The sequence below is a fragment of the Rhincodon typus genome, chromosome 14 (assembly GCF_021869965.1).
Source record: "Rhincodon typus isolate 14 chromosome 14, sRhiTyp1.1, whole genome shotgun sequence".
Classification (NCBI taxonomy): domain Eukaryota; kingdom Metazoa; phylum Chordata; class Chondrichthyes; order Orectolobiformes; family Rhincodontidae; genus Rhincodon; species Rhincodon typus.
Window position 1 is genome coordinate 46,935,009 of NC_063345.1, and position 27,674 is coordinate 46,962,682.

The following is a 27,674-nucleotide window of genomic DNA, read 5'->3' on the forward strand; positions in this document are numbered from 1 at the left end:
GTTTCTGCTCCAGTTCTGTGGATTTCTATTAAACATTTGATTTCTTTCCTGTGAGCTGCATATCAATCCATGGAAGCCACACTAACATGCACAGATTCAGGACACAGGCAAAAAGAATTGATTCAACATATTGTTTTCAAAAGAGAAGTAACGGGACGTGTTGGAGGCAAAGGAGCAGGCTCGATGATGTCATTAATTGGTCGTAAGGGAGGGTCAGGTTAATGTCCAGTATGTGGTCCAAGCCATCCACAGTCTTTTGAAGGTGGTACTCAGTCAAGAACACAGAGCGAATCAAGCCTGTTTAGTTTTTAAAATGTGGCTGCAATGAAAATTTAATCTCCAGGCTTCCACTCTGTGGGCAACCCATGTGGGGAGATAAGGGTAGGAGCAGGCAGATTGGAAGCCACTCATGGCTCTGCTCCTGGATCCAGCCAAAGCCGCCATCAACATGCCCAGGGAGTAGGCTGTAAATGGGGTCATAGTACCTCACTATCTGTCCTTCTTCTATGGTCAAGTTCCTCTCTGGTGTCCATCAAGAAAGAGCACGCAGTGTCTGCAGGCACAGGCCTTGTAGTGCAGTTGGACATGGCAAGGACTGGAGTTCATCATCGCCCACATTTTGATTTGATTTTGGTAGATTTCCATTTTGGTTCACCATTTGACATTGTTTTTGTTATATTGTTCCACTAGGAGCTGTTAACCTAATTCAAGTTTGGTTGTAAGGAGAATAGAAATGAGGACTAGTAGTAGCAAGCCATCCCAGCCACAAACCACCAGTGGCTGGTAAGAAAATATACCAAAGGGGACTCTTTACAAATGGTTTCTGTTAGTTTCTAACAAGGGAAATGATTAGGAGCTCAAAATGCAATCATGGAGAGTAGAATACCAGACTACGAACAAGCCTCTTTTAGAGATCCACATTCTACACCTGTGTGTTTTGGGATATAACAAACTGGGCACAAAATATAATTTGTGGACTATTCTGCAACTTAAACTTTCAAACACCAACAAGCTTGGACAATGAAGCACCATCTGGCACTTTACATTAACTTGCTCACTATCATTGATCAAAATGATTCTTGCACCAACTTCTCCTTATTTCCAACACTTCCATATTCTGAAAAGATCATAAAATGTACTGTTTCAAAATTGACAAGCATGATAGTCACTTTAATTAATCTGACAGCACAAACTGAAAAGAAGCAAAACTCAGATCCACTATCCAGTCTCTAACCCCAGAACCAGATGGACCTCACCATGCAAGCTATGATGAATCTTATGTACTAATTTTGTTATTTCCCATCATTTGAATGTAATTTCTGAATAGTGTTTTAATTCAAATTAAACAGTGTTACTGCAATTCAACTTTTAGTGTCAGAAATTAACAGGAAAACATTTATTTTCAGCTGCTCAAGTAAGAGATGTGTGTATTTTCAAAGTTGTGAAGTAGCACCAAAGATTAAGTACAAGAGATTGCATCTGTGATGCCATAATTATATTTTATTAGCATTCAGTGGACTTTAGCGCATACTGAATCTCAAACAGACTTTTTTTTCAAAAAAAAAGCACAACTTTATTGATCCACGCAACACAATTCTAAAAAGGAATCACGTCAGGTGCCGCTACCAATAACATCCACAGGAGAGTGTTTGAAGCAGGGCACACTTCAATCATTTTACAATGCACAAAGCACTAAGAAATTAGTTTGGAAATATGTTAAAGTTTATATAGTTATGTTAATTTCTTTTAAAATGAATGCAATGGGAAAGGAAGGTAGCCCAGCCACCATCCAATCTAACAGCATTTCAACTCCGTTCAGAAGATTTTTTAAAAAATCAAAATTAATTATGTAATTATTATATTTTTATATATGAATTATTGTTAAATTTCCTTTATTTTCAAATCATTCAAGAATGCAATGGTTTTGGGAAGGCTTAAAAAAAAAGAGGATAATGTAAGCTGTGACACAGGATAAACGTCAGAAAATAATTCAAGAAGTAAGATCAAAAAATTATTCTCTGAATAAAGTACACCATATGATGTACCCTCACAAATGCAACAACTGAATAATCTTCTACATTTTAATGTAAAGAAAAAAGCCAGGTGCTTCACAGTAGTATAAACAGATGAACTGGGAATGTTAAGACAAATGAGGTGGTGATGGTGGCGGTTGGGGGTGGTGACTAAAAACTGCATCAAAGGGCTGAGTCTTGAGGAATGCCTCCAAAAAAGATAGGGAGGGCAATCCAAAGCATTGGAGCTTGACTACTAAAGGCAATTCTTCCCAGTAAGGGGACTAAGTCAAGGAAGGATGCGTACAAATTGGAAAGTTAGAGAGAATAAGGTTATAGAATTGGTTTCCAAGATAGGGAGTGGCCAGATAAAAAGTGATTTAAACATATGGATAAGAATTTTAAGGAGAAAGTCAAATTACTAGCTTTGTTTCATTATGATTAGCCCAAAACAATACATTCCTAAAATCAATCAGGTCACCTTAACAAGGATACTAGGAAGCAGGAGTTAAGAAGTTCAGCTCCTGAATAGTTTCTAGGGTGTAACTGGACCATGAAGGAATCCAAGGTCTATTACATTTGGATGGCAAAAAGCTGCTCCAATGGAATCCTTATTGAATGGGAGGAGGATCTTTATTAAATTGCAAATATGATACATAGTCAAGACTTTTCCAGCTATTTTGAAGCCATATTTTACAAGACTGTAAATCACTGATTGAAGGGTTTAACTTACCTGCATGTAGGTTTCCCACCTGAATATCTGTGAGATTCAGTAACCAAAAAACATGTGGTAAAATCTTTATCAAACCTCTATGCTTGACTAATCCTGTCAATAAATATAATTTACTGACCCAAAATGACATGACACATTTTGTTGGCTCAGACCATGTGAAATTTCAACCTCTGAAAGAGTCTAGAGGATCAATTAGGATTCCAGGATCAGTGAAGATGGTTACGGCTATTTGTTTACACTCTTCAGCAACAAAAAATTGTACAGAATTTCAATATCACCTTTGTGAAACATGCAATCATCCATTTCTATTTCCTCAATGCTTAATAAGCAGACACTCACACTTTCAGTTTTTTTTCCAAAACTCAATAAAAATGCAGCGGAACAAAATGAGATAGCAATCAATTCCCACTTTGATAAATAAGTAATTAATAATACACTATTATTATATTATTTAAGTTTCGTATTCCTTAGAAGTTTTCCAAATATCACATCAATTATTCCAGCAAGCACTTACCCCTGTCAGACTGGTAAATCTGCAGCCTTCATGGGCACAAATTTAGCTGTGAATTATCACTCAGTCACCAGGATTTTTAAAAATTATTCTGAATTTCAAAACACAGCTGATCAGAGTAAAGACCAGGGGTATTGGATAAAACTCCCCCAAGCCTGGAATTGTGGGTTGTCACTTTGCAATATGCACCTGTGGCAGATTTCTTAACCAATAACATGAATTTTGTCCCATTCCCTGAAGTTTATTTCAAGTATAAACTGAGGAAGCAGAAGTCTGCTTATAAGGCATACCTTCTCTTCTGTGCTTAAACTAAAATACATTACAGATCCCAAACAAAGGACTGATCAAGGCCACTGCATTTTCTTAAGACTCTTACAGCATTTACTCTTCATGCTTGTGTACAAGCCTTGTGAGTAATGTGAAAATATGACACAATTGGCAGTGGTGCTGTATTAATAAAGAAATAGGATCACGTATAACAAGTATCAATTTGGCATTTTCCATCACTACAGTGGTAACACGGAGTCACCCCTGCTCATTCAGCCTATTTTTCCAATTTAGTTTGGTTACAGTTAGGGTATTTTCATGCACTTAAGGGGGTAAAGCACCTCCTTTACCCTGCATAATGAATTGCAGGATAAATTGATTACCGTGTCTCTACAAGACAAACCTCCCAGACTGAGAAAGCACAACCCAATTTTGTTTCAAAAAGTCACTGATTTCCATTGGCCTCCTCATCTAACTAAAAGTTTGCTTTACTTGAGTGGACCATCTGACCTGGACACTTGCATGGTTTCTGGAAGTAAATTTTATCCAAGTAACCGCAGGCAGAGACTGTTGTCTGAAAGCAAGAGGTCACTCACATCAACATGCTATCATCACTGATTTAGTTCTCTCAAATCCCCAGCAAGTTACTTGTTAGTGGTGTTCTGGGATGATACAGCAGAATGCACTCTAACAATCTCTTCATATTTTGGTGGTGGGTCACTGTATGGTGTGCTTGTCTCCTCCCCACTGCTTTCCACATGTCCAGTAACCTCTTCATATGAAGGTGGGGGAGTGGCGTTGGACAATCTAGAAGAGACCGATGCAGATTGATCTTGTGCATACAAAGTTCTGTTTGGTGGCGGGGCACTGGGTTCACTGCGGTCTAAAGGTGGTCTGCTGCCCTGATCATGATGAGACGCATCTGTCTGAGCATGTGACGTTTCCCGATGCACAAGAACTCGAGGCAAGCTCCGTGTCGTGCGGCTTGTCAGATACCTGCTTTGAGAGTACGTTGGGCGGCGTCGAGTTGCCTTTTGCAGCTGACACCTCCAGATCACAAAGAGTGCAATAACAATTAATAGTGCTACACCCAGGAGAGGAACGACAACATAGATTGCATCAGTGCGCTCCACACGCAGGCCGGAGTTGTTGCTGGGTGTTGTGTACAAATTGCTGGTATATTCCTTCCAGAACGCCATCTTTTAAAAAAGAGAAAGGTTTACATGTGAAACAAGTCCTCAATTTTATCAAGTTCACGTTACAATTATTAATACTTCACTTTTTAACAGATCAGAAAATGTCTCACAGCTAATATACTGTATACTTTACTTAAATGTCTTATTCACACTAGTGAACTTAAAGCCATGCAGATACTCCTGATCTGACGTATTAACACCGTTAAATAGACTTGAAGCAAAGATTGGATATGCCACGCAGGTGAGCAAGGAAAAAAATCATTCCATATTGCAAAAATTGCTTGGATCTTCCTCCACTGGCTGCTTTCAAGAGCGTAAATTCCCACATGCTTGTACAAAAGAGGAGGGAAAAAAAAAATGGACTCTGCCAGTCATTCAGAAAGTGACTAGGTATACTAGAGGCCTGGATTAATTAAAGAAGAGTTCACATGCCACCGCTACAGCTGAGAAATTTAAATGCAATGAATCTGTAATAAAAATGGTGACCAGATTGTTATTAAAAATCCATTTGATTCACCATAACAGTTTTTAAAAAAAGAAATCTGCTATCTTGCATGGACTGACCTACTGAACTATCGACGAAAGACTCACAGCAACGTGGCTCACTGCCCTCTGAAATCATCCAACAAGTACTTCATTGCCAAGAAGGCACCTAACAACAGCAATTACAAGTGGGTAATAATCTCAATAGCAATTAGGGATGCACGATAAATTCTTGTCTTGGCAACTGTGCCTACATACCACAAATCAATTAAAAAATCTCAAGTTTGATCTTCCAGTCTGTATTGATTATCTGCTCTCAGCTAGAGTGGCACATGGAACACTACAATTAGCTTTGGCACTCTGGAGTAGGAGGCAGAAAATTATCTCGTGTGGAGCTGGAGGAACACAGTAGGCCAGGCAGCATCAGAGCAGCAGGAAAGCTGATGTTTCGGGTTGGGACCCTTCTTACAATTCAACGATCCCTGCTGATAGTGTAAATGTTCAGACATGAACTGAGAATGAGATGAGGAATGGTTTCAATACCCTCAGCAGTTCAGTAATCCACATTGTACCCTCCGATTCATACACAACAAATCTCCACAAGTGAGGTGTTTCAAGGAGTGACAAAGACCAGTACCTTTGGAGAAGGAAAGAAAGGATTGAATAAAAGGGGAAAAGATTAAGTTTGGCCATTTAATTTGCTGTACACAGGAGCAAGTTTACTGTTTCCCCGGTCACGTTCCCCAAATTGCTCAGTTGAGGCAATGAATGGTGTGCTTGATTAATTGCAGGGGAAGATTTTTCACACTCCCTGTCATAACTCAGAAATTTGACAACACTATACACCAGCATACAACTACAAATTCCAGAGTATGTTTTGTGAATATGCTTGACTTAAGGATATTAGTCCTAGAGAAGAGAATACTTTGCACTGTGCCATCTAATGATATTGCGCAATCCATACTATGACTCAACTCAGGAATGTTTAATTCTAAGTAAGATTCCATGAATATTGTACTATCTAGAAATCCCAATTAAGTAAAGCACTGGTTAGGTGAAGCATGAAATTCCCTGGACTATATTCATTAACTAGTCGCAAATCAGCAATAGCTCAGGGTGGGTACAAAGTCTTTTTCATTTGTCTGCAAGGGTAAAGTAGCTTGTGTCAGAAAGGTAGTGATTATTTTGAGTGTATTCAAGATAGTATTCTCAAGCAGTGTTGTTGAACCAAAAAGAGGATGTTACTAAGATTTAATAAGTAGTAAACCAAATTTTAGCCCAAGAGCTACTGTTGCAAAATTGGGTAGAGTACTTGTGGGTTAGGAGTCAAAGTTAGAATTTGGTAAAATACTAGGGGGGGAAAGCATTACGTGGTCCCTTTAAAAGATTATGTCCTTTTTCTATGCTTAGAGATTTAAAACGGATGTCTGTGAGCAGCAGCATGAAAGTTTGCAAATACACAGAAAGCACTCAAATTGAAACAGTTGTATCAAAAGGCCGTACAGTTAGCAGGCCAAGCAGCAGTTTTTACCAAGACAACAAGTTTTGAATTTAGCCAATCAATTTGAACCAGGTACTTAGATACCAAAAATCAATTCAATTTAAATCTGATGGTTTTGTCAACATAGAACCAATCCTATTGTAAGGAATACTGAAATGTCGTCAAGGGTATAAAAGAAGGGGGCAGCTAGACAAAGCCCCAGAGCTAACTGCCATCCGCCAGAGCTAACAGCGCTTAGCTTGCAAGACAGAATCATTGGATCTCACAGACTCCTCTATGTCTTAGAGAAAGCACCATCTAAATCATCAGGGTACCTACGGCACAACTAGTTAATATTCCTGACAGGAGAATCGACGGAGAAGGCACAGAACATTCCAGGAGAGATATAATCTGGCAGTAATTTTGACAGACTAAATTCTATTTTTTAATAAATCGGACTTTATTTATTGGAACAGCATACTATTAGAATCTTGTTTTATTTACGTCATGGAAACCCTCCCGGAACTAAAGATTCCCATCCCAGGATTTTAAAAGAGGTGAGGAAACTGCAGATTCTTTAGCCACAATCTTCCAAACAGCTCTCAATTCAGAAATTGTTCGTTTATATTCCAAAATTGTAAATGCAACTCCATTATTTAAGAATATTGAGAGAGAAAAACACAGGGATAGAAATCAAAACATTATAGACCTGTCAATCTAATATCTCTTTTGGAGATGCTACTGGAAAGAGGGAATGACGGCGCCTTTAGAAATTTGAGCTCATCAGAATGAGGTAAGTTAAATCCAATGAACCTAACTTAATGCTTTATAATAAAGTAAATGACATAAGAATGTCTCTGGATGTAGTTTATATGATCCTCCTTAAGGCATTCAAATAAATGTTCCACAGAAGAGAAGGTTAGCAAAAAGTAAAGGTCATGAAATTGAAGGATAATTATTTCACTGCTTAGGGGATTGGTTAGATGGGGAGAAAACAGAGAGTGGAGATAATGGGCATGTTAGAAGGAAGTGACTAATGGCACCCTATCAAGATCTGCATTGGGCATCAACTGTTTGCTTCTTTAATAACCTAGATATTTTAATGGAAAGCCTTTATCCAAGTTTCCTGATGGTATAAAACAAAGCCCAGTGGTATAATTAGTATAGACAGGTACATAACGTTATAACAAGACAGTGAAGGATTAAGTGAGTGGGTGAAAAGCGCTAAATGAAGTTCAATGTATGCAAATATGAGGTCGTTCATGTTGGACCAAAAAGTTTGACCTGAATAACGTGTGAATAGCTAAAAACTAGGAATAGTGGAGCTCCAAAACGACTTAGGGATTCATGTGCATTTATCATTGAAATATAATAGGTGTAAAAAGTAAGGTATAATGGAACATTAGCCTTCATAGCTAGGCAGGTTGAATTTATACTTGAGGAAGCATTGTTCCAGTTTTACAAAGCTTTTGTTAAACCACATCAGCAGGAGTACGGAGTACAGTGAAGCATGGAGTAAGTTAAACAGAAAATTAAAGAAAACAGAAACCCAGGTTCGTGGTCGTGCATATAATAACTCAGATTGCATTTACTGTTTAAAATGTAGAGGATGTGTCATGGGCAGTGAGTACAACATATTAAATTGAAAAATGTAAACTGTTGCCCTACTAATAGATAGTGGGAAGGGAGAAGCAAAAGGACGTCTCTTGTGTTTTACAAGGAGGTGACAAGGGAAAGAGAGCAGTTGTTAGGGTGGATGACCAGTAGACCAGAGAGTGTCACAGAGGGAATGTTGATGACATTTCGATGAAAAGGCAAGAAACAGCTCTGATTCACTCTTCAATGTACTACAAAAGAGGTGGGTCATGGGGGTCCTGAATAGGTGGGGAACAAAGAATGGTCCAGTTATCCACGTAAATACAGGGATAGCTGAGTTCCAGAGTTTTCCAAATCAAAATTTTCATTTGAACACAGTGAGTGGAGTTAAAGAGAAGTTGTTTAATGCAGGTAGAAGTTGTTTTGGATAGAGAAATTGGTGGTGGATTGGGTCTAGTCAGGTTGCTTTTCAAGGAAGCAGCAGAAAAGCCTCTGAATATCTCGCTGGTAGGATGAAAGTATAAAAGGATCAGATGATTACAGTCAAAGGAGATGGTTAGGGTTAGGGAACAATAATTGTTAATGTAGCAGAGGGCATTGGATGATTAGATGGGAACAATGGATAGGAAGAGAAAAAAAAAAATTGATATGCAGGAAGTCAGTTGAGAGGCAAGAACAACTTGATTCAATGAGTCTACCAGGGCTTGGATATTTATAGGTTAGAGGCTATGGTAGAAATGGTACATGAACGTCAGAAGTAATACAATGGAGAACAATGTTCATTTCATCAATCAATGCCAAATTCAAATGGATTTTGTAGAAATGCAAAGATAACATGCAAACCAACCAGGTAGTTTGCAAAATGGCAAATTTCAGCTCAAAACATCTTCAGAAATCTTGTTCACACTGTACATTTTATGCCAGATGAAATGGTCATAATGTTGCCAATCAGCATTTTACCGCAACAAATCTCAACTCCCCAACCCCAGGACACTCCAGTCAATTGATCCCATTACAGATGATGAAAAGCAATATGCAATATTACATTTTTTAAGCTCAGTGACATTGTGATGAGGCAATTTAATTGCATTCATATTAATAAATCTTGCTGCAAAATTATCCCTACGACTTTCCAACAATAATGATCCTTAGGAAGGAGAATTTACTAAAACATGGTTCTGAAGCACAAAACTGATACAGCAAAAACATAACTTTTCTTAAAAAAAGCTTGGAAAGTAACTAAGAAAGAGAATGGATAGAGTAATATGTCAATGGAAGTTAACAATGTTTAAAAATAGAAGCAGATACAGGTGTCAGGAAAAAAAAACAGGCTACATATACTGATCTTAAAATTCAATTTTTTTTTCAGCTTTCTTCAATCCACCCCCAATACAGGCTGGAATATGCTGTCAGTAACCAGACGGTACCCGTTCAAGTAGCCATTGAGTCCTGGAGAACATCAGAGGTAATTCCAATGCTGCATTTAATTGACATTAACACATTTTTCCAGCTTAATATATCTATGATAATTGTTAGTGTGATCCGTGACAGCTCATATTTTAAAATCCCTAATCGAAGGGTTCTGTGATGAATTACAGTGTCCCTATCAACACCTGCTTGGATTGGTTTAGCTTACTCAGCAGCAAGTATCAAATTGTGACTTTACTCACTCTATGGTTTAGTTCTACTTCTGATGGTGTATTTCTAAATAATAAATCAGTATATCCCACAGCCCGACCCAGAACGATACTCACTACCAGTGTGAAATCTGCCAAAGGTTCAAGTTTCACAGTTAGTCAGACTAGAAGTAAATTTTGTGTGTACACAATAAAAGCATGTACATTAAACACTAATTAGATTTTACACACATCAATCAAGGTGGTGAAAGCTGAAGAATACACTCACTGTTTTATCATTGTCCTCAAATACCTCCTTTACCTCTTCATACACACAGATCTCCTCCATACATTCTCGCTCAATGCTGCCTTGCCGGATCTCTTCTAGAAAACGATTTGCTCTTGGAAACCGCTTCAGAATGGAGTTGGCATCTTTGGATGTGAGAAACACTACAGGGGGAATGGGAACATTTATACCTTACTAGTACAGTTCTGAATAAGTCTTAGAAAGATTTTCAATACTTGAAAAACTGACAGGATGCCTTGCATTGATCTGAGAGATGAATGTAAATACCAAAACAATAATGATAAAGTCAGGAATGTGTTATATCTGCTTTGATCTGCTAACAGATACATAGACTTCATAGAGCTTTCAGTTCATGAAGAAAGGAAAATATATACTACAAAAGGTCAAATCTGCGTTAACCAGGACTGGAAAACATTGCAAGGCTCTAGAACTGACTAGTGATGACATATATTTCTTGATTTGGAGCTGACCATGGATTGAGATATTGCAATGGCCCAACATCAATCACAGATTTGACAATAACTTGTTTCTGGTTAATCATGTTGACAGGTTGAGAGAATTTTTCTTTCAAAAGACCCCTATGAGGTACTTCAATTTGAATAAAAGAAAAGGTTTAATTTACGATAACCAAATACACAAGATACTGAAAAGGAAAAATAGATCAATCGCTATCTGAAAGAGAAAAATGGGTCAACAGTTTGGCCATGATCCTTCAAAATACTAGAATAGAAACACAAAATTGTCAACAATTAAGGAAATAATAGCTGGTAACTTAAGGACCTTGAAAGTGGAGTTGCAGGTAGACAGGGCAATAAAGGAGGTGTTTGGCACAAAAACAAAGTTGCTAGAAAAGCTCAGCAGGCCTGGCAGCATCTGTGAGGGAAGAAGTTAACGTTTCAGGTCCGGTGGCCCTTCCTCAGAACTGATGGTGGCTGGGAAAACTTCAGTTCATATGCAGAAAAAAGGGAGGGGGTTGGAGTAGGGAGTAAACGATAGGACAGAGCCTAAAGAGAGAGAAGAGTAGCTGAATAAACAAAGAGTTGATGGCGATCAGGCTTGGAGGGTGAATAGTTGTTAATGGGGACTATTAATGACCAAAAACAGGTGGTGTATAATGGCAGGCTGGTAACAAGGCCTGGTGTGTGGCATTGGGGGCTGGGACATGGGAGAGTTTAGGCCCTAAAATTATTTAACTCGATATTGAGTCCGGAAGGCTGCAGGTTTTTGACTTTGTTTTTGTTCCTGATTCACAGCATCCGCAGTTCTTTCGGTTTTTATTAAGTGTTTGGCACACTTGCCTTCATTGGTCAGAACAGTGAGTATAGGAGTTGGAATGTAATGTTATGGCTGTTCAGGACATTGGTGAGGCCACTTTTACAGTAATGCATACAATTCTGGGCACCCTTCTATCGTGTTGTTACATTTGAAAGGGTGCATAAAGGTTTACAAGGATGTTGCCAGGACTGGAAGGTTTGAGTCATAGGGAGAGGCTGAATAGGTTGGGGATTTTTTCCTCCTGGAGTGTTGGAGGCTCAGGGATAAAATTATAGAGGTTTGTAAAATCATGGGGGCGCATGGGGCATGGATAGGATGAATAGCCAAGGTCATTTTCCTAGGGTGGAGCCAAAACTAGAGAGGATAGGTTTAAGGCAAGAAGGGAAAGATTTAAAAAGGACCTGAAGGGTAGCTTTTTCATGTTGAGGGTGGTGCATGTATGAAAAAAGCTGCCATGTGAAGTGGTGCAAGTGGGTACAATAACAACATTTATAAGGCATCTGGATGGGTAAATGAATATGAAAGGTTTAGAGGGATATGGACCAAATGCTGGCAAATGGGACCAGGTCAGATTGGGATGTTCTGGTCAGCATGGACAAGTTGGACCAAAGGGTCTGTTTGCATGCTGTATGACTCTATGGCAATTCAGGATGGGGAAATGTTGACCTTGCTAACAATGCTCACATCCAGTGAAGAAAAGAGTTTAAAAAAGCTATATCACTAAGTGCAATATAATTAGATTATGTTTATCAGAACTAGTACATTCACACTAAAGAGGCTACGGATCTAGGAAGACCAATTTGTAAATACTGTGCTCTTGCATTAAATGAACCAGCCTAGACTCAATCAGAAAACCTGTGGAAGTGACCTTTGCCATTTTGATGAATTATTGAATGAATGCCCAAATTAATTACATCCAAAGAATTCCAACTGCTGCCATGTTTACCAATGGAACCGCACGCTAATCAGGAGCTTCAGAAGAAACGCATCCGTTACTAGTAAACTTCCACAGACAGCAATCTTTAGCAATGCATTAACAATGTAAGACCTGGAGATGATGGCATTGTTGCAATGTAAAATTTCATCTACTTGTTTCTGGATATGTATTTAAAAACTATCAAGTAGGCATCAAACTATTAAATTGTGCTCTCACATGTCACTCTTTTATATTGAGTAGATTCTATGACTGATATTGTGCAGAGATAGAACGATCATGCTTCACCTTATATGTAATAATAGCATTACACTCACCTAAAAATAAAATAATTAGCATAGAGTAAAGAATTCATACTATAATAAACTTAATCTTGAAAACTATAGTGTCGTTACAATCTTCAATTTAGGACAAAGCACAAATAAGGCATTCATAATGTAGTTTCTGATGCAAATGAAACCATAAATACTTCATATTCTGAAACAAACTAAATTCCAAAGTCTCAAATCAAATTCAGTTATGTGCGTAATTGAAAATGTTAATGGGTCTTTGAAGTCACATTAACTTGTTGTGATTGCATTTCCTGCCAGAATAAAATTCTTTTCCCTCAACAACTGAAAAATAACAGTTGATCCCAGTTCAACCAAACAAAACGATCTTCCACCATTTCCCACACCTGTAAAGCAATAAGGGTAGGTGCCAAAATATCTTGCATACACACCAGAAGTGTTCAGTTCTTAAGCCGTACAAGCATTATTAAACTCTTATATAGTTTCAATACAGAACCATGCCTGAAAATTTCCAGGATTATGGGAACTAACATCTTTCCATAAAACCAACATTCTGAATGAATTTAGGGTTGTATTCAGGGAGTATATTGATAGTTTTTTTTTAATTTTCACAACTTAATTTGAAATATCCTGGTGACATTTTTGGGAAAACAATGTTTGTTGATGCTACAGCTGCAAAGGGCACATTCCCCAGACTCTAATAATGACATCCCAATACATTACCTGCAACAAAGATAGCAGACCAAACAGAGTGTCAAAAAATCTTTTCCCATCATGTTTCACCATTTCTCACTCTCTCCCATCCAATTCCTCCGCCTTGTCCCCTCTTCCCCTCTAAAAGGCAGCAGAGCGAACATCAGGACAAAAAGGAGCAGTCAGGGAGATTCCAGGAAGCAGATGGTGGGCAGGAACATGGTAGTAATGTCAGCAAAGGAAGAGACAGCGCATGCGTTCGTGGACAGAATAATAGCTAAGTTCCAGGTCAGCAGCAGGAGTTCAGTGTTTCCAAAATTAGTCCCGATACATTTGACGAAACATGGAGAATTGGAGGCGCCAATGCAGAAGCGGGACTTTTGCATGGGTAGGGAGGAGACAACCCAACACCAAATTGAATATGCAACTCAGACAGCTGGTTAAATGAGTGTTTTGGAAGATCCTGAGGCAAGAAAACATGCAGGAAAGCTACAAAACAGAAAGCAAAATACATGAACAGATAAATAAGTCTTAGCTGGTGCCAGCTGAAAAAAAATAGCTTTTAAGATGAGAAAAGGCTGCAAGTAAAATCACAAGGAATGGCTCAAACAGGCCCAGCAACTTCTACTTTCAACATAAGAAAATGACACAGTGGGGAAAAAAGGCTGATCTATTCAGCTGATCAACAGAATCCTGATCATAATGCCCTCAACCCACCATCAGTTATGTAATCAACCAAGAGAGAAAGCACATCAGATTAAGAAAACTAGAGTCAATTTGGGAAGAAAATATCAGTGAAAATTCTGAACTAATTAGACTATTTATACTACCTCAGGAGTTCAGATTGACTCTGATTTATATCATTTGCTATTCCCCTTACCTTTTCTTTGTTGTCAACCTGTTACAAGCAGGAACTGATCTAGCGCTCTAATGAAATATGCAGCAAATCAATCCAAGCCTGCAACTTGTTCCATAGGTATACTATCAACTGAGAAAAGAATAACCTGCCAATGCCTAAAGTAGTGCTGGTCTTATATAATTAGTCAATATGATCTCAGTCCTCCTAGCTGAATGAAATAATCCATGGAAATAATTATTGCCTAGATCCATAAAGCTCTTAAATACATCTACCAGATCATCCCAACTTTAGAACAAGTAGATCTAGGCTTTTAATCTTATCTGGGCAGCTAAGGTGTTATAAGATGGGTGAAAAAAAAACAAAGCTGGGCATGATTTCTGAAACGAGACTCAACCAAAGTCTTAGACAAAAGCAGAAAATGCTTTATTTTGTTTTATACTGAACTTTCCTGGCAATTTCTAACGTGAAAATTGTTTGGTCTTCCACTGATAGATTCATAAACATATTTGCTACTTTTACAGAAGACCCCAGATTATAAACCATAAAATAAGGTTCTCAGTATCCATATTGGGTGTGTTTAAAACAAGTGTTGACACCAGAAAAAAGGGATCTTAAATGTAACAATTTATGTTCATGAAACGATTCCATTAACAAAAATGATTCAACTCACTTCTTGCTTGCCCGCTGAAGTTGTCCCCTGGATAGAACACATACACCTGTCAACAAGACAAAAGTTATTGTCAGTAGCAATAGTTGAGTAGCCAGATAGAACCAGAAATCTGTAACCATGAAATATAGAGCTGTTGATCATAGGAAATAACTTAAATGTGTTCATTGTCAGCCAATTGTTAAATCAAACATAATAGCCCTATGCTGAGCCATCATTTCTAATTCAGAGGCTGACAATGAAGCATTCTTGTTTAGGAGCACCCAATTGGACGTCAGATTGTCACGGAAAACAGTTCGATCCACAAGAATCTAAAAAAATGCATTAGATGACTGCATGAAAACGTAACCTCGTTTCTGAATAATATTTTATGAGTGGATACAGCAAAACAAACCACATACGGCAAATACAGCTTTCACAAAAATATCACTGATTATGCATATCAATCAGGAAATTTACACAGCTGCCAGTCAAAGGTCAATACTTTCTTCACAAGCATAAATTACCCTAAACAAATAGCTGTAATTTTCACGTATGCACCTTTCAGTTTTGATGGTATGTCCCTGATTTTCTTTGAATATTTCTTTTCCTTACTCTAACCCACTTTCCTCACTGGAGTTAAAGACTCGAGACATGACTTGAAACAATATAGAAGAAATATAAGCAGAGATAGCAAATTCTTTGAAAATGACACTTATTGGAGAATCCACTTGAAGTTTAAAGACAATTAAAGATATCACATGGAGTGAATTAACTCACTGAAGGCTTGCAGCTGTGATCCTGCAGACCTCTGGAAGAGGCTGTGTGATGGTTTGTCATGTGCCTGACCATAAGAGGGCGGCACGATGGCTCAGTGATTAGCACTGCTGCCTCACAGCACCAGGGACCCGGTTCGATTCCACCTGCGGGTGACTGTCTGTGTGGAGTTGGCATGTGTTCCCCGTGTCTGTGTGGGTTTCCTCCGGGTGCTCGGGTTTCCTCCCACAGTCCAAAGATGTGCAGGCTTGGTGGATTGGCTATGCTAAATTGCCCATAGTGTCCAGAGGAGTGTAGATTAGGTAGTTTATAGGTGGATGGGTCTGCGTGGGATGTTCCGAGGGGCGGTGTGGACACGTTGGGCCGAAGGGCCTGTCTCTACACTGTAGGAATTCTATGAATATTAAGCAAACCTGGTGGTAGGAAAGAAGGTTGACAACACCCAGAGGAACGCAAGTCCTTAAATATTTAGGACAAGCAATTTTACTGCCCATTCAGTTAGGGACTCCAAGAGCCTTTGGAACTTCAAATTGTCTTCCATGGCACAAGTGTACAGTTTTAGTGCGAATCATGCTCAATCCCACACTGTCCTGCACATAGTGAATGGCTGCCAGTAGTGTGCAGTATCATGACAACTTTGATATCAACAGTGTCATTTTTGAGTTAATTGTCTCAGCCAACACCCTCTCAATTTCACATAGCTAATCACATATTAAGCAGCAAGAAAATTCTTCTCACCAGCATTATTCAAAGGGATCATCAGCTTCCAAATATGTTGCTCCTTGATTTCTTATGGCTATTGCTCTACTTCTACAGTGTTTGGTGTTTTCTATGGTTTTTCCAAATTACAAAGTCCTAGAGAATACGTTATGGCAAGTGCTGAAGGAATTTCTTTCTTATTTCAAGGCTCCTGCACAAACTAGTTGCTTGCAGACATAGGTGCACTAGTAGATAATCCCCTTGGAATACAATATGATTTGGAAAATGCACAGAGGTCTCTGAGAAAAAGACAAACTGCTGAAAAAGAGATGAAGTGCAACAAGTTCTATTGCTGACCACATGGCTAATGGTGCAGTATGTAAACTAACATTCATGTGCAGTATGTGCATCATTATAACTGTCATGCCCTACAAAATGTCATACAGTAAACCACACGCATTGAGAAATGTCATTTCCAAAGCTTCAGCCATTCCGGAGAAGCCCAGCAGATAGAACATCATAAACCACGGTGATCTGTTGCGTGTAATACATTCTTTAAATTATACCCACTGCCACTAGCTAGAGGGCAGGTAAGGTGCACAGAGTATTGCAACAAGATCAAGAAGAAGAACAGGAAGGGTGAAGGCATTATAGGCAGACCTCTTTTACGCCTGGGCTATGAACAGCTCATCAACTCTTGGGTCAGGAAACACAACTCCTATTTCCTATTCATCAACAGTGCCACACCATACATTCCCCTAGTCACTGAGCATAATAGTGTACAATGGGTGAGAGTGCAAAAATAAAAGCTAACTGGATTTTTTAAAAATAAGCATACAAAGTTATCTAATCACCTTTATTCATGCCCTGACTGTCTGCCTTACGCATACCTATGTCTTGCTAAATAGGCCTATCCCAGTGTCTTTTGTATGCGAGCAAGAGACAAAAAACAGGCCTTCCAGATGACTTCAAACAGCTCTAGCTCTGGTGCAAGTTCAGACTGCACTGGTGACCGCAAGCTGAGTTGGCTAATGAGCTGGCAACAGTAAGAGCACTGACAGATTGAATGTGGTATGCCACCAATTAGTATCTTCATAAGAGATGACAACAAATTTGTACTCTGTGGATCCACCGTCACTCCCCATTTTCTTTTTTATTTGTTCGTGGGATATTGGCTCAGCCAGCACTTACTGTCCATTTCTAATTGCCCTGGATTAGAGAGACTTGCTAGCCCATTTCAGAGCGCAAATAACAGTTAACCTCATTGCTGTGGATCTGAAGTCACATGTAGGCCAGACCAGGTAAGGACTGCAAAGTCCCCTGAGCAGCTCAGGGAATCCAGACATTCCTATCCTCCATCATCTCTCCATTTGCTCCCTGTAGTTATCTGTGACCTTATCCTGCAACAGAGACACAAGAATATAAGCAACTGTATTGCAATACTGAGTGCCTGCCATAACTGAATGCTGCAAGGGGTCGGTATAAGGGTGACAACCATCGAGTAAAGGCGAGACAGAGCATATGAACGTCAGGTTGAAATCCTGTTTGCTGTTGGATGAGTGATGGGTCTGTGGTATTCTGGGTAGTATGAGTGATGGGTGCTGTCGTAGCTTTAATCTGAAAAACGTACTCATTGATCTCAATCAGACGTGCAAAGCCACTGGACATTTTCTAGGTCTTCAGGATTGCTTTAGCCACCTGCTCCTATTTCCTTTGCAGGGCCCTTGCAGAACAATGATTGCACTCGTCTTTATAATCGCCATCACTAAGACCTACAGCACTGCAACAGAGAAGTTGGAAGACTCTGGCTTCTCTGCTACCCTAGTACCATCTGCTTTCCTTCACCCAAGTTTTCCAGGAAATGTTCCAGCAACTGGTGTAGCCCAATGCACCTCCGCTTTAAAGAAGCGCGGGGAGTTTTACCTCGTGCAAGCTGCAGCCGCTCAGCACCACATATCATGCTGAAGAGTAGACTGCACAAAATTTGTGTGCATTACTCCTTATTTCTGTTGCACCGCAGAGTTTCCAAAATTAAAGATGAATTTATTTATTAAATTGTTCTAAACAATAATGATTTAATTAAGAAGTTTTATACTAGAGGAAGATAAATTTGACAGAAGGTGCCATGGGGTAATGACACTGAATCTTGAATACCAGGCTGACATTGTAGCAGGTCAATGAGCACATTGCTTTGATGAATAGAGTATGGCATGGAATAAAGATGGCAGCACGTGTTCAACCCTTGTAGTTCATGGAGGCCGGCTCCTCCCCTTATTCTATGCTTGTGGAGTGGTCACGCTCAAGCTATATGGAACCAATTGTCTCTATAATGGAGAGAGAAGCCTATGGCCCTTTGTGGACAATGACATCTTACACTGCATTACATTACATTACAGAATAGGGGCTGAGAAGAGTGTGTAGCAAATAGCATCACTTGTGAACCAGACTGCAAGAACAGACCTGCACAAGAATGGCAGCAAAAACAGACATAAAAACTGACAGCACAGAACCACCTCAACTTCTTTCTACCTGTCAGAGCTTGAGTGTGACATCACATGAAAACAGTTGGGTAACTGGTAGATATTCTGTGTCGGTTTTGATTGACCAAGTAGTTTGATTAAGGAGATGTTACTACAGCTGGAGTATAGTTAGGAAATTCACATTTAGAATATGTAACATCCAAATTAATTAAATAGAATAGACATGACTGAGTGGGTGATGTGCAGCAGCTATAATAATTGGGAACTGGTGGATCCCAGTGCGGTTCATGGTGACCACATCTGCATCAAGTGTTAGTTGCTCAAGGAAATTTTGGTTCAGATTTGATGAACCGGAGTCCAAACTACGTCGCTGTTATGCATCAGGAAAGGGTGAGATACCTGAACAGTGTGTTTCAAGAGGTAGTCAGACTCCTGAGATTAATTACATCAAATTTTGTCCAAGGTCAAGCACAAGACGGTGTGACTGCCAATGAGGCAGTTATTGGAATCCAATCACCAATTAGCTTTGGACGTGCCTCAGCCAGAGCCTTTGTCCAATAGTTATGGTGTTCTTGTTCCCGGTGTTGACAAGGGCACAGACTGCAGGGACAATAAGAGTTTGACCAGAGCGCCACTCATGTTGAGGAAGGAAAGAGAAATTAAATGTTCATAGGGGATAATACAGTTCATGGAACAGATTCTTTTTTCTGCAGCAAAGACAAAGTCCTGTGATGCCTACCTGGTGCCAAGGTTCAAGATATCACTTATTGGAATGGAGGGGGACTTGGAAGGGGAGGGGAAGGATCCACTTGTCATAGTTCACATAGATACCAACAACATAGGTAGAACTCCCCCGACTTGAGGATTATGAGGCACCTGGGCCAAATTAAAAAGCTAAACCACAGAAGTAATAATCTTAGGATTACTATCTGAGCCACATGCAATTTAACATTGGGTAAATAAGAATGGAGAGATATATGTGTGGCTACAGGCTAGTCTGCAAGAAATAGGTTCCAATTTATGGGGCACAAACAGCATAACCGGGGAAACAGAACTGTTTGGTTAAGACAGACTTCATCTGAACCATGTTGGGGCCAGTAACCTGATGGATCACATTCATAAGGTTGTAGATGGGGTTATAAATTAATTAGTGGGGGCTTGTGGGATGGGGTAGTTCAATTGGAGTTAAGTTTAAAATGTCAAAAAAAAAATTAGAGAACAGAGGTGCAGGGTAGTGAAGAAATGAGCAATAATCAGAACGTGTCAAGAAGAGGGAAGAATATTACAGCAGAGATTAGAACCAGAATAAGTAATAAACTAAGCCTCTTTATTTGAATATATGCAGCATTTGTAACTCTAAGTAAATGAATATGACATGATAGATATTACAGAGAAATAGTTGCAGAACGACAAGGAGCGGGAACTCAATATCGAAGGGCATTCAACATTCCAGAAAACCAGTGAAAAAAAGAAGTGGGGCAGCGTAGTTAATAAAGGAAGGGATTAATCTATTGGTTAGCAACTACATAGGTGCAATAGTTTGTGACATGGAATCAGTTTGGGTGGAAATAGAGGATAGCAAGGGAAAGAAATCATGGATGGGAGTCATTTATAGGCTCCAAAAATGGCCTCACTGTGAGACAAAGTGTCAATCAGGAAATGATGGAAGTTTCTAAGAAGGGCACTTTTATGGTCATATGTGATTTTAATCTGCATGTTATCTTGACAAATCAGATGGGCAAGAGTAACACGTCAGACACATTTGTAGTGATTGTTCCTTTGAGCAAAATGTTGCTCAATCTACCTGGGAACAGACGATTTTAGATCTAGTAATCTTCAAGGACAATTAATAAGAGATCTCATAGCTAGGAATAATGGATGTAGTGTTATAAAGCGGAGGTCAACCCCCACGGTAACTAAAATTGAAACACCCAGAGAAGCTCGCCTCGCCTCATAATCTGTTAAACAAAGTATGAGAAGTGGTATAACCTGCCTCTCACCTCCCAATCTGTTATAAAGGGGAAGTTAAATGAAATGAAAACCTTTCACTCATTCTATAAATCAGAAAGTAACAATTTATTTATCTAATTCTAACAGTGAACAAATTAACTGAACCGTTAACAAACCAAACAATTCCCCCCTTAACTACTAAGTATTCCTGAGTAAAACAAAATTCTAATGGTATGCTGTTCCAATAAATAGAAGTTCCACTTATATAAGGCAAAATAATAAAAAAATTAAAATTTAATTTCTCGAAATTACAGCCAGGATATGTCTTCCAGAATGCTCCATACCCTCTCTACCGATCTGCAATCTGGAATGCAGTTCTCCATCGATTCTTGTGTCAGGAATATTGGCTAAGAGTTCCACTAGATCTTTATCTAGATGATGGGTACTCAGGGCTTAGAGAATTCTGTGAGAGCCAGTGATTTTCTCATTAGAGCCGATGGGTTCTTAACTCTATTAGATGGCAGATGCTCTCACACTAATTTTCAAATGCCGTCTTCTTTTATTCTCTTGATGACCTATTAATTTCTTACAACAGGATTGCTCCTAGGTTGTCAAAACCATCAGATTTAAATTTAATTGGTTTTTAGTTTCTATGTACCTGGTTTAAATTAATTGGCTGATTTTCAAACTGGTTGCCTTACTAACAAAACTACTAAGCACTGCCTGGGTTGTTACAATATTTCAACTTCAGGAGCTCTCTGTGCACCTGCACATTTTTTTTTAAATCTCCAAGCCTAGAAGAAAAACACAATCTTTTAAAAGGGACAATGAATTCTTCCCCCCATCATCATACAATCATCAAATACTCTACCCAACTTCGCAACAGTAATGCATGGCAGCGTTTCCTTTAATTTTCCTTTGCCCTGCATGGACCTATTAGATGAGCAGCTGAAGATAGAAACTGCAGGTCTACAGAATGCAGAGGAGCTATTCTTATGGAGAATATACATGGATAGGATGGTCTGAATAGCATTCTGTTTTTCCGAGTACTTTAATATACTGGCTTCACACATCAGTTTCTGGTATATTTGTTTTTAGTTTGCTTGCATTGCCACCACAAAAATTACTCTACTCTGCAACGATAGTTCATCTAACCAAACTGAAACAGAATACAACAAGCTGGCAAAGCCTCTCAACAGCATGTACTTTTCTCCAGTCATGGCATCAGGAAATAGAAGTCATGCTGGCATGTGATGATCAACCTGCGTGCAACAACAGATCGTGCGTGTTTAGTGAGATCAAATGTTAGAGATACACATGGTGAGGGAACGCAGATGCCAGTGAGATCGACTCTCAGGGACTCTGTGATCAACCAGTCAATCACGATCAACATGCTGAAGAACACGGCTCTAGAAGGTAGCAATCTCAACACGGTAGCATTTCAAATTCAGTTTGACAGAAGGCAATTCAGGTTTCAAAAGTGTCCTAAAATTTAAGAAGTCCAACTACAGAGGTGTGGCAAATGAGTTGTCGAATGTGGCTGGAGAAATAGTCTAAAGGGAAGGTCAGTAGAAGAGCAGTGGCTGCCATTTAAGCAGATATTTCATAATGCTCAGCAAAAATTAATTTAAGTCAGAAAGAAGGATCCAATGAGAACAATGAACCACCTTTTATTAACCAAGATGGTCAAGGAGAGTATTCAAAAACCAATGCATACAAAGTTGGTAAAACTAGTGGTAGGCCAGAGGATCAATAATTTTTTCTTAGAAAACCAGCAGTGGATGACCAAAAAGCTACTGAAAAGGGAGTTAATTGATTATGAAAATAAATATGCAAGAAATATAAAAACAAACAGGAAGAGCTTCTACGGGTATCTAAGAGGGAAGAGAGTAGCGAAAAGGAGTGTGGGACCCTTGGTGAATGCGACTGGGGAATTGATAACGGGGAACAGGAAAATGGCAGATAATTCAAACCAATACTTTGCATCGGTCTTCATGGTGGAGAGCACTATAAATGTCCCAAAGATATCAGATAAGCAAGGTGCTAATGGAAGGAAGCATTGTCGCAAACTCTATCATGAGGGACAAAGTTTTTTTTTTAATAAACCTATTAGGACAGAAGGCAGACATGTCACCAGGATCTGGTGAGCTACATCTAAGGCCTTTAAAGGATGTGTCTGCAGAGACAGTGGAGGCACTGGTCAAAAATTTACAGAATTCACTGGATTCCAGTAGGGTTCTAGCCAATTAGACAACTATAATATGACCCCTCCACACCCACCCCATTAAAAGTGGAGGGATGCATAAAGTGGGAAACTATAGACCAATTAGCCTAACATCTGTCATTGGAGAAATGTTAGAATCCATTAAGGACATTTAAAAAAATCTAACTTAATCAAAAGTGTTAACATGGCTTTGTGAAAGGTAAATCATATCTGACAAATTTGCTCAAGTTTTTTCAGGATATAGTGAACAGCTTTGATAAGGAGGAGCTAACAAATGTAGTGTACTTGGATTTCCAGAAGGCATTTGATAAAGGTTATTGCATAAGATAGGAATAGGAACTCACGGGCATAATATATTGGCATGAATTAAGGATTTATTTTAAACATAAAGAAAACAGAGAATTAGGATTATGGTTACTTTATAGGTTGGAAGGACATTACTAATGGAGTGCCACCAGTCTTAGTTCTATGGCCTCAATTATGTGTCATCTATATTAATGACTTGAAGGAGGGGACAGAGTGTAATGTCTCCAAAAGTAGTGATAACACAAAAATGAGTGGGAAGGCACGTTATGATGAGGATTTAAGGAATCTAAAAAGGGGTTATAGCTAGGTTGAACGACTATGCAAAAACATGGAAGATGGAATTTAAAGCAGGAAAGTGAATTGATACTTTGGTAGAAGAATCAAAAGGCATATCATCAATTAAATGGAGAGAAACTCCATAAATGTGCAGCATTGAGGAATCTGGATGTTCTTGGGCATGAGACAAAAAAAGCTTAGCACGTAATTAAGAAGAAAAATGGAATTTTGATCTTTATTGCCGGGAGGGTAGAGTTTAAAAAGAGGGAAATCTTGTTACAACTGTGCAGGGTGTTAGTGAAGCCAACACCTGGAATACTGTGCAGACTTCTGGTCCCTGTCTTTAAAATAGAATATAATGGTAGCAGAGGCTGTTCAAAAGTGATTCACTCGGCTGATTCCTGGGACAAAGGGGTGGACTTATCAAATACAGCTAAACAGGTTAGGCCCTCATTCATTAGCATTCAGAAGAATGAGAAATGATCTAATTGAAACATAAAAGATTCTGAAGGGTCTTGACAGCATTGATGTTGAGTAGATGCTTCCACTTGTAGGGGAGTCCTGAACGAGGGGAAATTGTCTGTAGGAAGTGGAAGGAATTGAAAGAGAAGTTGTTGAGGGTGAGGACGAGTTGAAAGAGAAGTTGTTGAGGGTGAGGACGAGTTGAAAGAGAAGTTGTTGAGGGTGAGGACGAGTTGAAAGAGAAGTTGTTGAGGGCGAGGACGAGTTGAAAGAGAAGTTGTTGAGGGCGAGGACGAATTGACATTTATTACCCTCCAGGAGATGAAATTTCTATCTGTTTCAGCTTTAAATGATGTTCCCCTGCACATCTGCTAATGTGGTATACTGTATCCGCTGTTCCCGTTGTGGCCTCCTCTACGTCGGGGAAACCAAGCGGAGGCTTGGGGACCGCTTTGCAGAACACCTACGCTCGGTTCGCAATAAACAACTGCACCTCCCAGTCGCGAACCATTTCAACTCCCCCCTCCCATTCCTCAGATGACATGTCCATCCTGGGCCTCCTGCAGTGCCACAACGATGCCACCTGAAGGTTGCAGGAACAGCAACTCATATTCCGCTTGGGAACCCTGCAGCCCAATGGTATCAATGTGGATTTCACAAGCTTCAAAATCTCCCCTCCCCCTACCGCATCCCAAAACCAGCCCAGCTCGTCCCCGCCTCCCTAACCTGGTCTTCCTCCCACCTATCCCCTCCTCCCACCTCCTACCATTTCCTACCTACTAACCTCATCCCGCCCCCTTGACCTGTCCGTCCTCCCTGGACTGACCTATCTCCTCCCTACTTCCCCACCTACACTCTCTTTATTGGCTCCATCCCTGCCTCTTTGACCTGTCTATTTGCTCTCCACCTATCTTCTCCTCTATCCATCTTCTATCCGCCTCCCCCCCTCCCTATTTATTTCAGAACCCTTCCCCTTCCCCATTTCTGATGAAGGGTCTAGGCCCAAAACGTCAGCCTTCCTGCTCCTATGATGCTGCTTGGCCTGCTGTGTTCATCCAGCTCTACACCTTGTTATCTCAGATTCTCCAGCATCTGCAATTCCTACTATCTCTGAAATTCTTTACCCCAGACTGTTGTGGAGGCTAGATCACTGAATAGATAGAGATAGAGTTATGAAAAATCAGGGAGATGAGGGCTATGATTAGCTGGCATAATAGAGGAGATGAGGCCTGGGGCAGTTTAGCTGCCATGTTATAGAATGATAGTGCAGACTTAAAAGGCTGAGTGGTCTACTTTTTCTTATGTCCTTATATTACCAGCATATATATTACAAATAACAATTACTTTGTACACTATAACACAATTGTTATGTAAACATGCAAAATTATGGAAGCAAATCTTTATATATTAACCATGAATTGCGCATGAAGTGTGACTAAAATGGTCGTAATGTAGTTGCTGATAGTAATGTATTTCTTGTTTCTTCATGAGATATTACTATCTAGCAAATGGCAGGAATACTTTCCATGTCTTATGTCTTTCAATGACATAACATTGAGTTAACAAAATGAATGTTTTCACACATGGTGGTTTGGAGGCTGGGTATTTTTAGAAATGACATAATACCAGCTACACATATGATGCTTCGAGCTGTCTACATTGTGCTGCATTTGTTGTAATTATTCTAAAACAATTGCTTATACCAGTCAGACTTCAACAAAGTATGTGAGGAAATTTAAAAAGTACATTTATTTTATTTCTCCAGGAACATTTCAGGATTTGAGAGAGAGTTAGTAAATCAGGAGATCTGGAATGCTGGGTAGAAACTTATCAGAGTTGCAGCAAAATGGAACATGGCGAGATTTGTGATGGAATCAGATGAGAAGTCTATCTCGATGTGGGAGCTACTTGCTCCATCTATTGTGCTTTTGACAGGCAGCACATGAAGTCACCAATTAATGGGGGCTATACCTTGTTAGATACCTTATTAACACCACAACTTATCTAATTAATAATCAGTTTTGCACACAGGCACACACAGGGACCTACCTCACAGGTCAGACTGCATCTCACGGCTGCTCGCTTGTTCGCTTAGTGCTCACCTCCCTGCCCTCACCATCCCTGCCTTGCCAATTAACAAAATTGCACAAGCAGCTAGCTTGCCTTGTTGGTCAGCAGTCTGTAAACCATGAGACCGGAAGATATAAGAGCAGAATTAGGCCATTTGGCCCATTTAGTCTGATCAGCCATGATTAAATGGCAGAGAAGTTTCTCAACCCTATTCTCCTGCCTTCTACACATAACCCATGACTACCTTACTAATCAAGAACATATCTTTGTCTCAAAGACACTCAATGACTTGGAGTCCATAGTTCTCTGTAGAACGAGATCCACAGATTAACCAGCCTTTGGCGGAGGAAATTCCCTCTCATCTCAATTCTAAAGGGTCATCCCTTCATTCTGAGACTGTGCCCTCAGGTCCTAGTGTCTCCTATTAGTGGAAACATCTTCTCCACATCCATTCTATTCAGGCCTCTCAGTATTCTGTAAGTTTCAATGAGATTTTCCCCTCATCCTTCTACACTCCATTGAGTACAGACTCAGAGTTCTTAACCACTCCTCATATGACAAACCCTTCATCCCGAGGACCATTCTCTTAAACCTCCTCTGGAACTCCTCCAACGCTAGTACATTTTTCCTTAGAAAAGAAGCCCAAAACTGCTCACGATATTCCAAATGCAGACTGACCAGAGCCTTATACAGCCTCAGCAACACATCTCTGGCCTTGTATTCTATCCCTCTTTAAATTAATGCTAACATTGTGTTTGCCTCCTTAACTGCTAACTTTAAGGGAACCCTAAACTCCTGACTCCCTTTGTGCTTGAGATTTCCGAAGCCTTTCTCCATTTAGAAAATAATCTATGCCCTTATTCTTCTGACCAAAGTGCATAACTTCACAGGTTCCTAGTCCTCAGCCAATAGTTTATATATCTTTCTCTACGGAAGTATGGTACATCAATTTCATGCCTGTTTCACGTACCAGCAGCTTACACGGCAAGCACATTGCATGTGCAGCATGCAGGTAGCAACCTCTCAAAACATTAGGGCAGTAGCCTTCACTAAAGACCATGAAGGCACTCATCAGCCAGGGGACTATTTGCTGTCCTCTTCCATCAGGAGCAGCAGTGGAGACTACAATACTAGAACATGCCAGCCTAGTCTAAGGTTGCCTCTCAGGTCAACGCAGTATCAACCATCCAGTGGAATGCACAGCATGTAGGAAAGAGGTAGATTCTCTCCACTAGTGTAGATACTACTATCTTCTCCGAGACCTCCCACTCATTCTCTCTGCTCCTGTACCCACCTCCCATCAAGGCTCAAACTCTACAACTCTCACTATTGCCCACAGTGTCTTCCCTTAGTCAATGCCATCAGCTCTGAAAGAACTTTGTGCTGCCTGCTGACTTGATCCGGATACATCCTCACCTCCACCAGAAATAACGATTATGCCACACAATTTCATCGCCCTTAGAATCAGGCTCTCTTTCATTCCAAGTGGAAAACAGCCCACAATAGGGCAGAAAGTGTCAGGATGACTGGTG

General features: G+C 39.8%; 1 protein-coding gene across 3 annotated transcripts in view; it reads right to left on the reverse strand.

The window, feature by feature from the left end:
* Positions 1-1,510: 1,510 nt before the first annotated feature.
* The window catches only part of LOC109919426 (transmembrane gamma-carboxyglutamic acid protein 3), a 47,788-nt gene continuing 21,624 nt past the window's right edge, over positions 1,511-27,674 (reverse strand). Inside the window, exons 2-4 of one of the 3 annotated variants that reach the window (XM_020519432.2) lie at positions 14,923-14,968; positions 10,184-10,344; positions 1,511-4,722 (exon numbers count right to left, since the gene is read on the reverse strand). In XM_020519432.2, the coding sequence (XP_020375021.2) occupies positions 4,168-4,722; positions 10,184-10,344; position 14,923 (717 nt within the window). In that variant the 5' untranslated portion in view covers positions 14,924-14,968 and the 3' untranslated portion in view covers positions 1,511-4,167. Of the gene's footprint in view, positions 4,723-10,183; positions 10,345-14,922; positions 14,969-17,634; positions 17,733-27,674 lie in introns of those variants that run through there. The other 2 variants (XM_048605440.1, XM_020519455.2) reach the window with 2 other exon arrangements.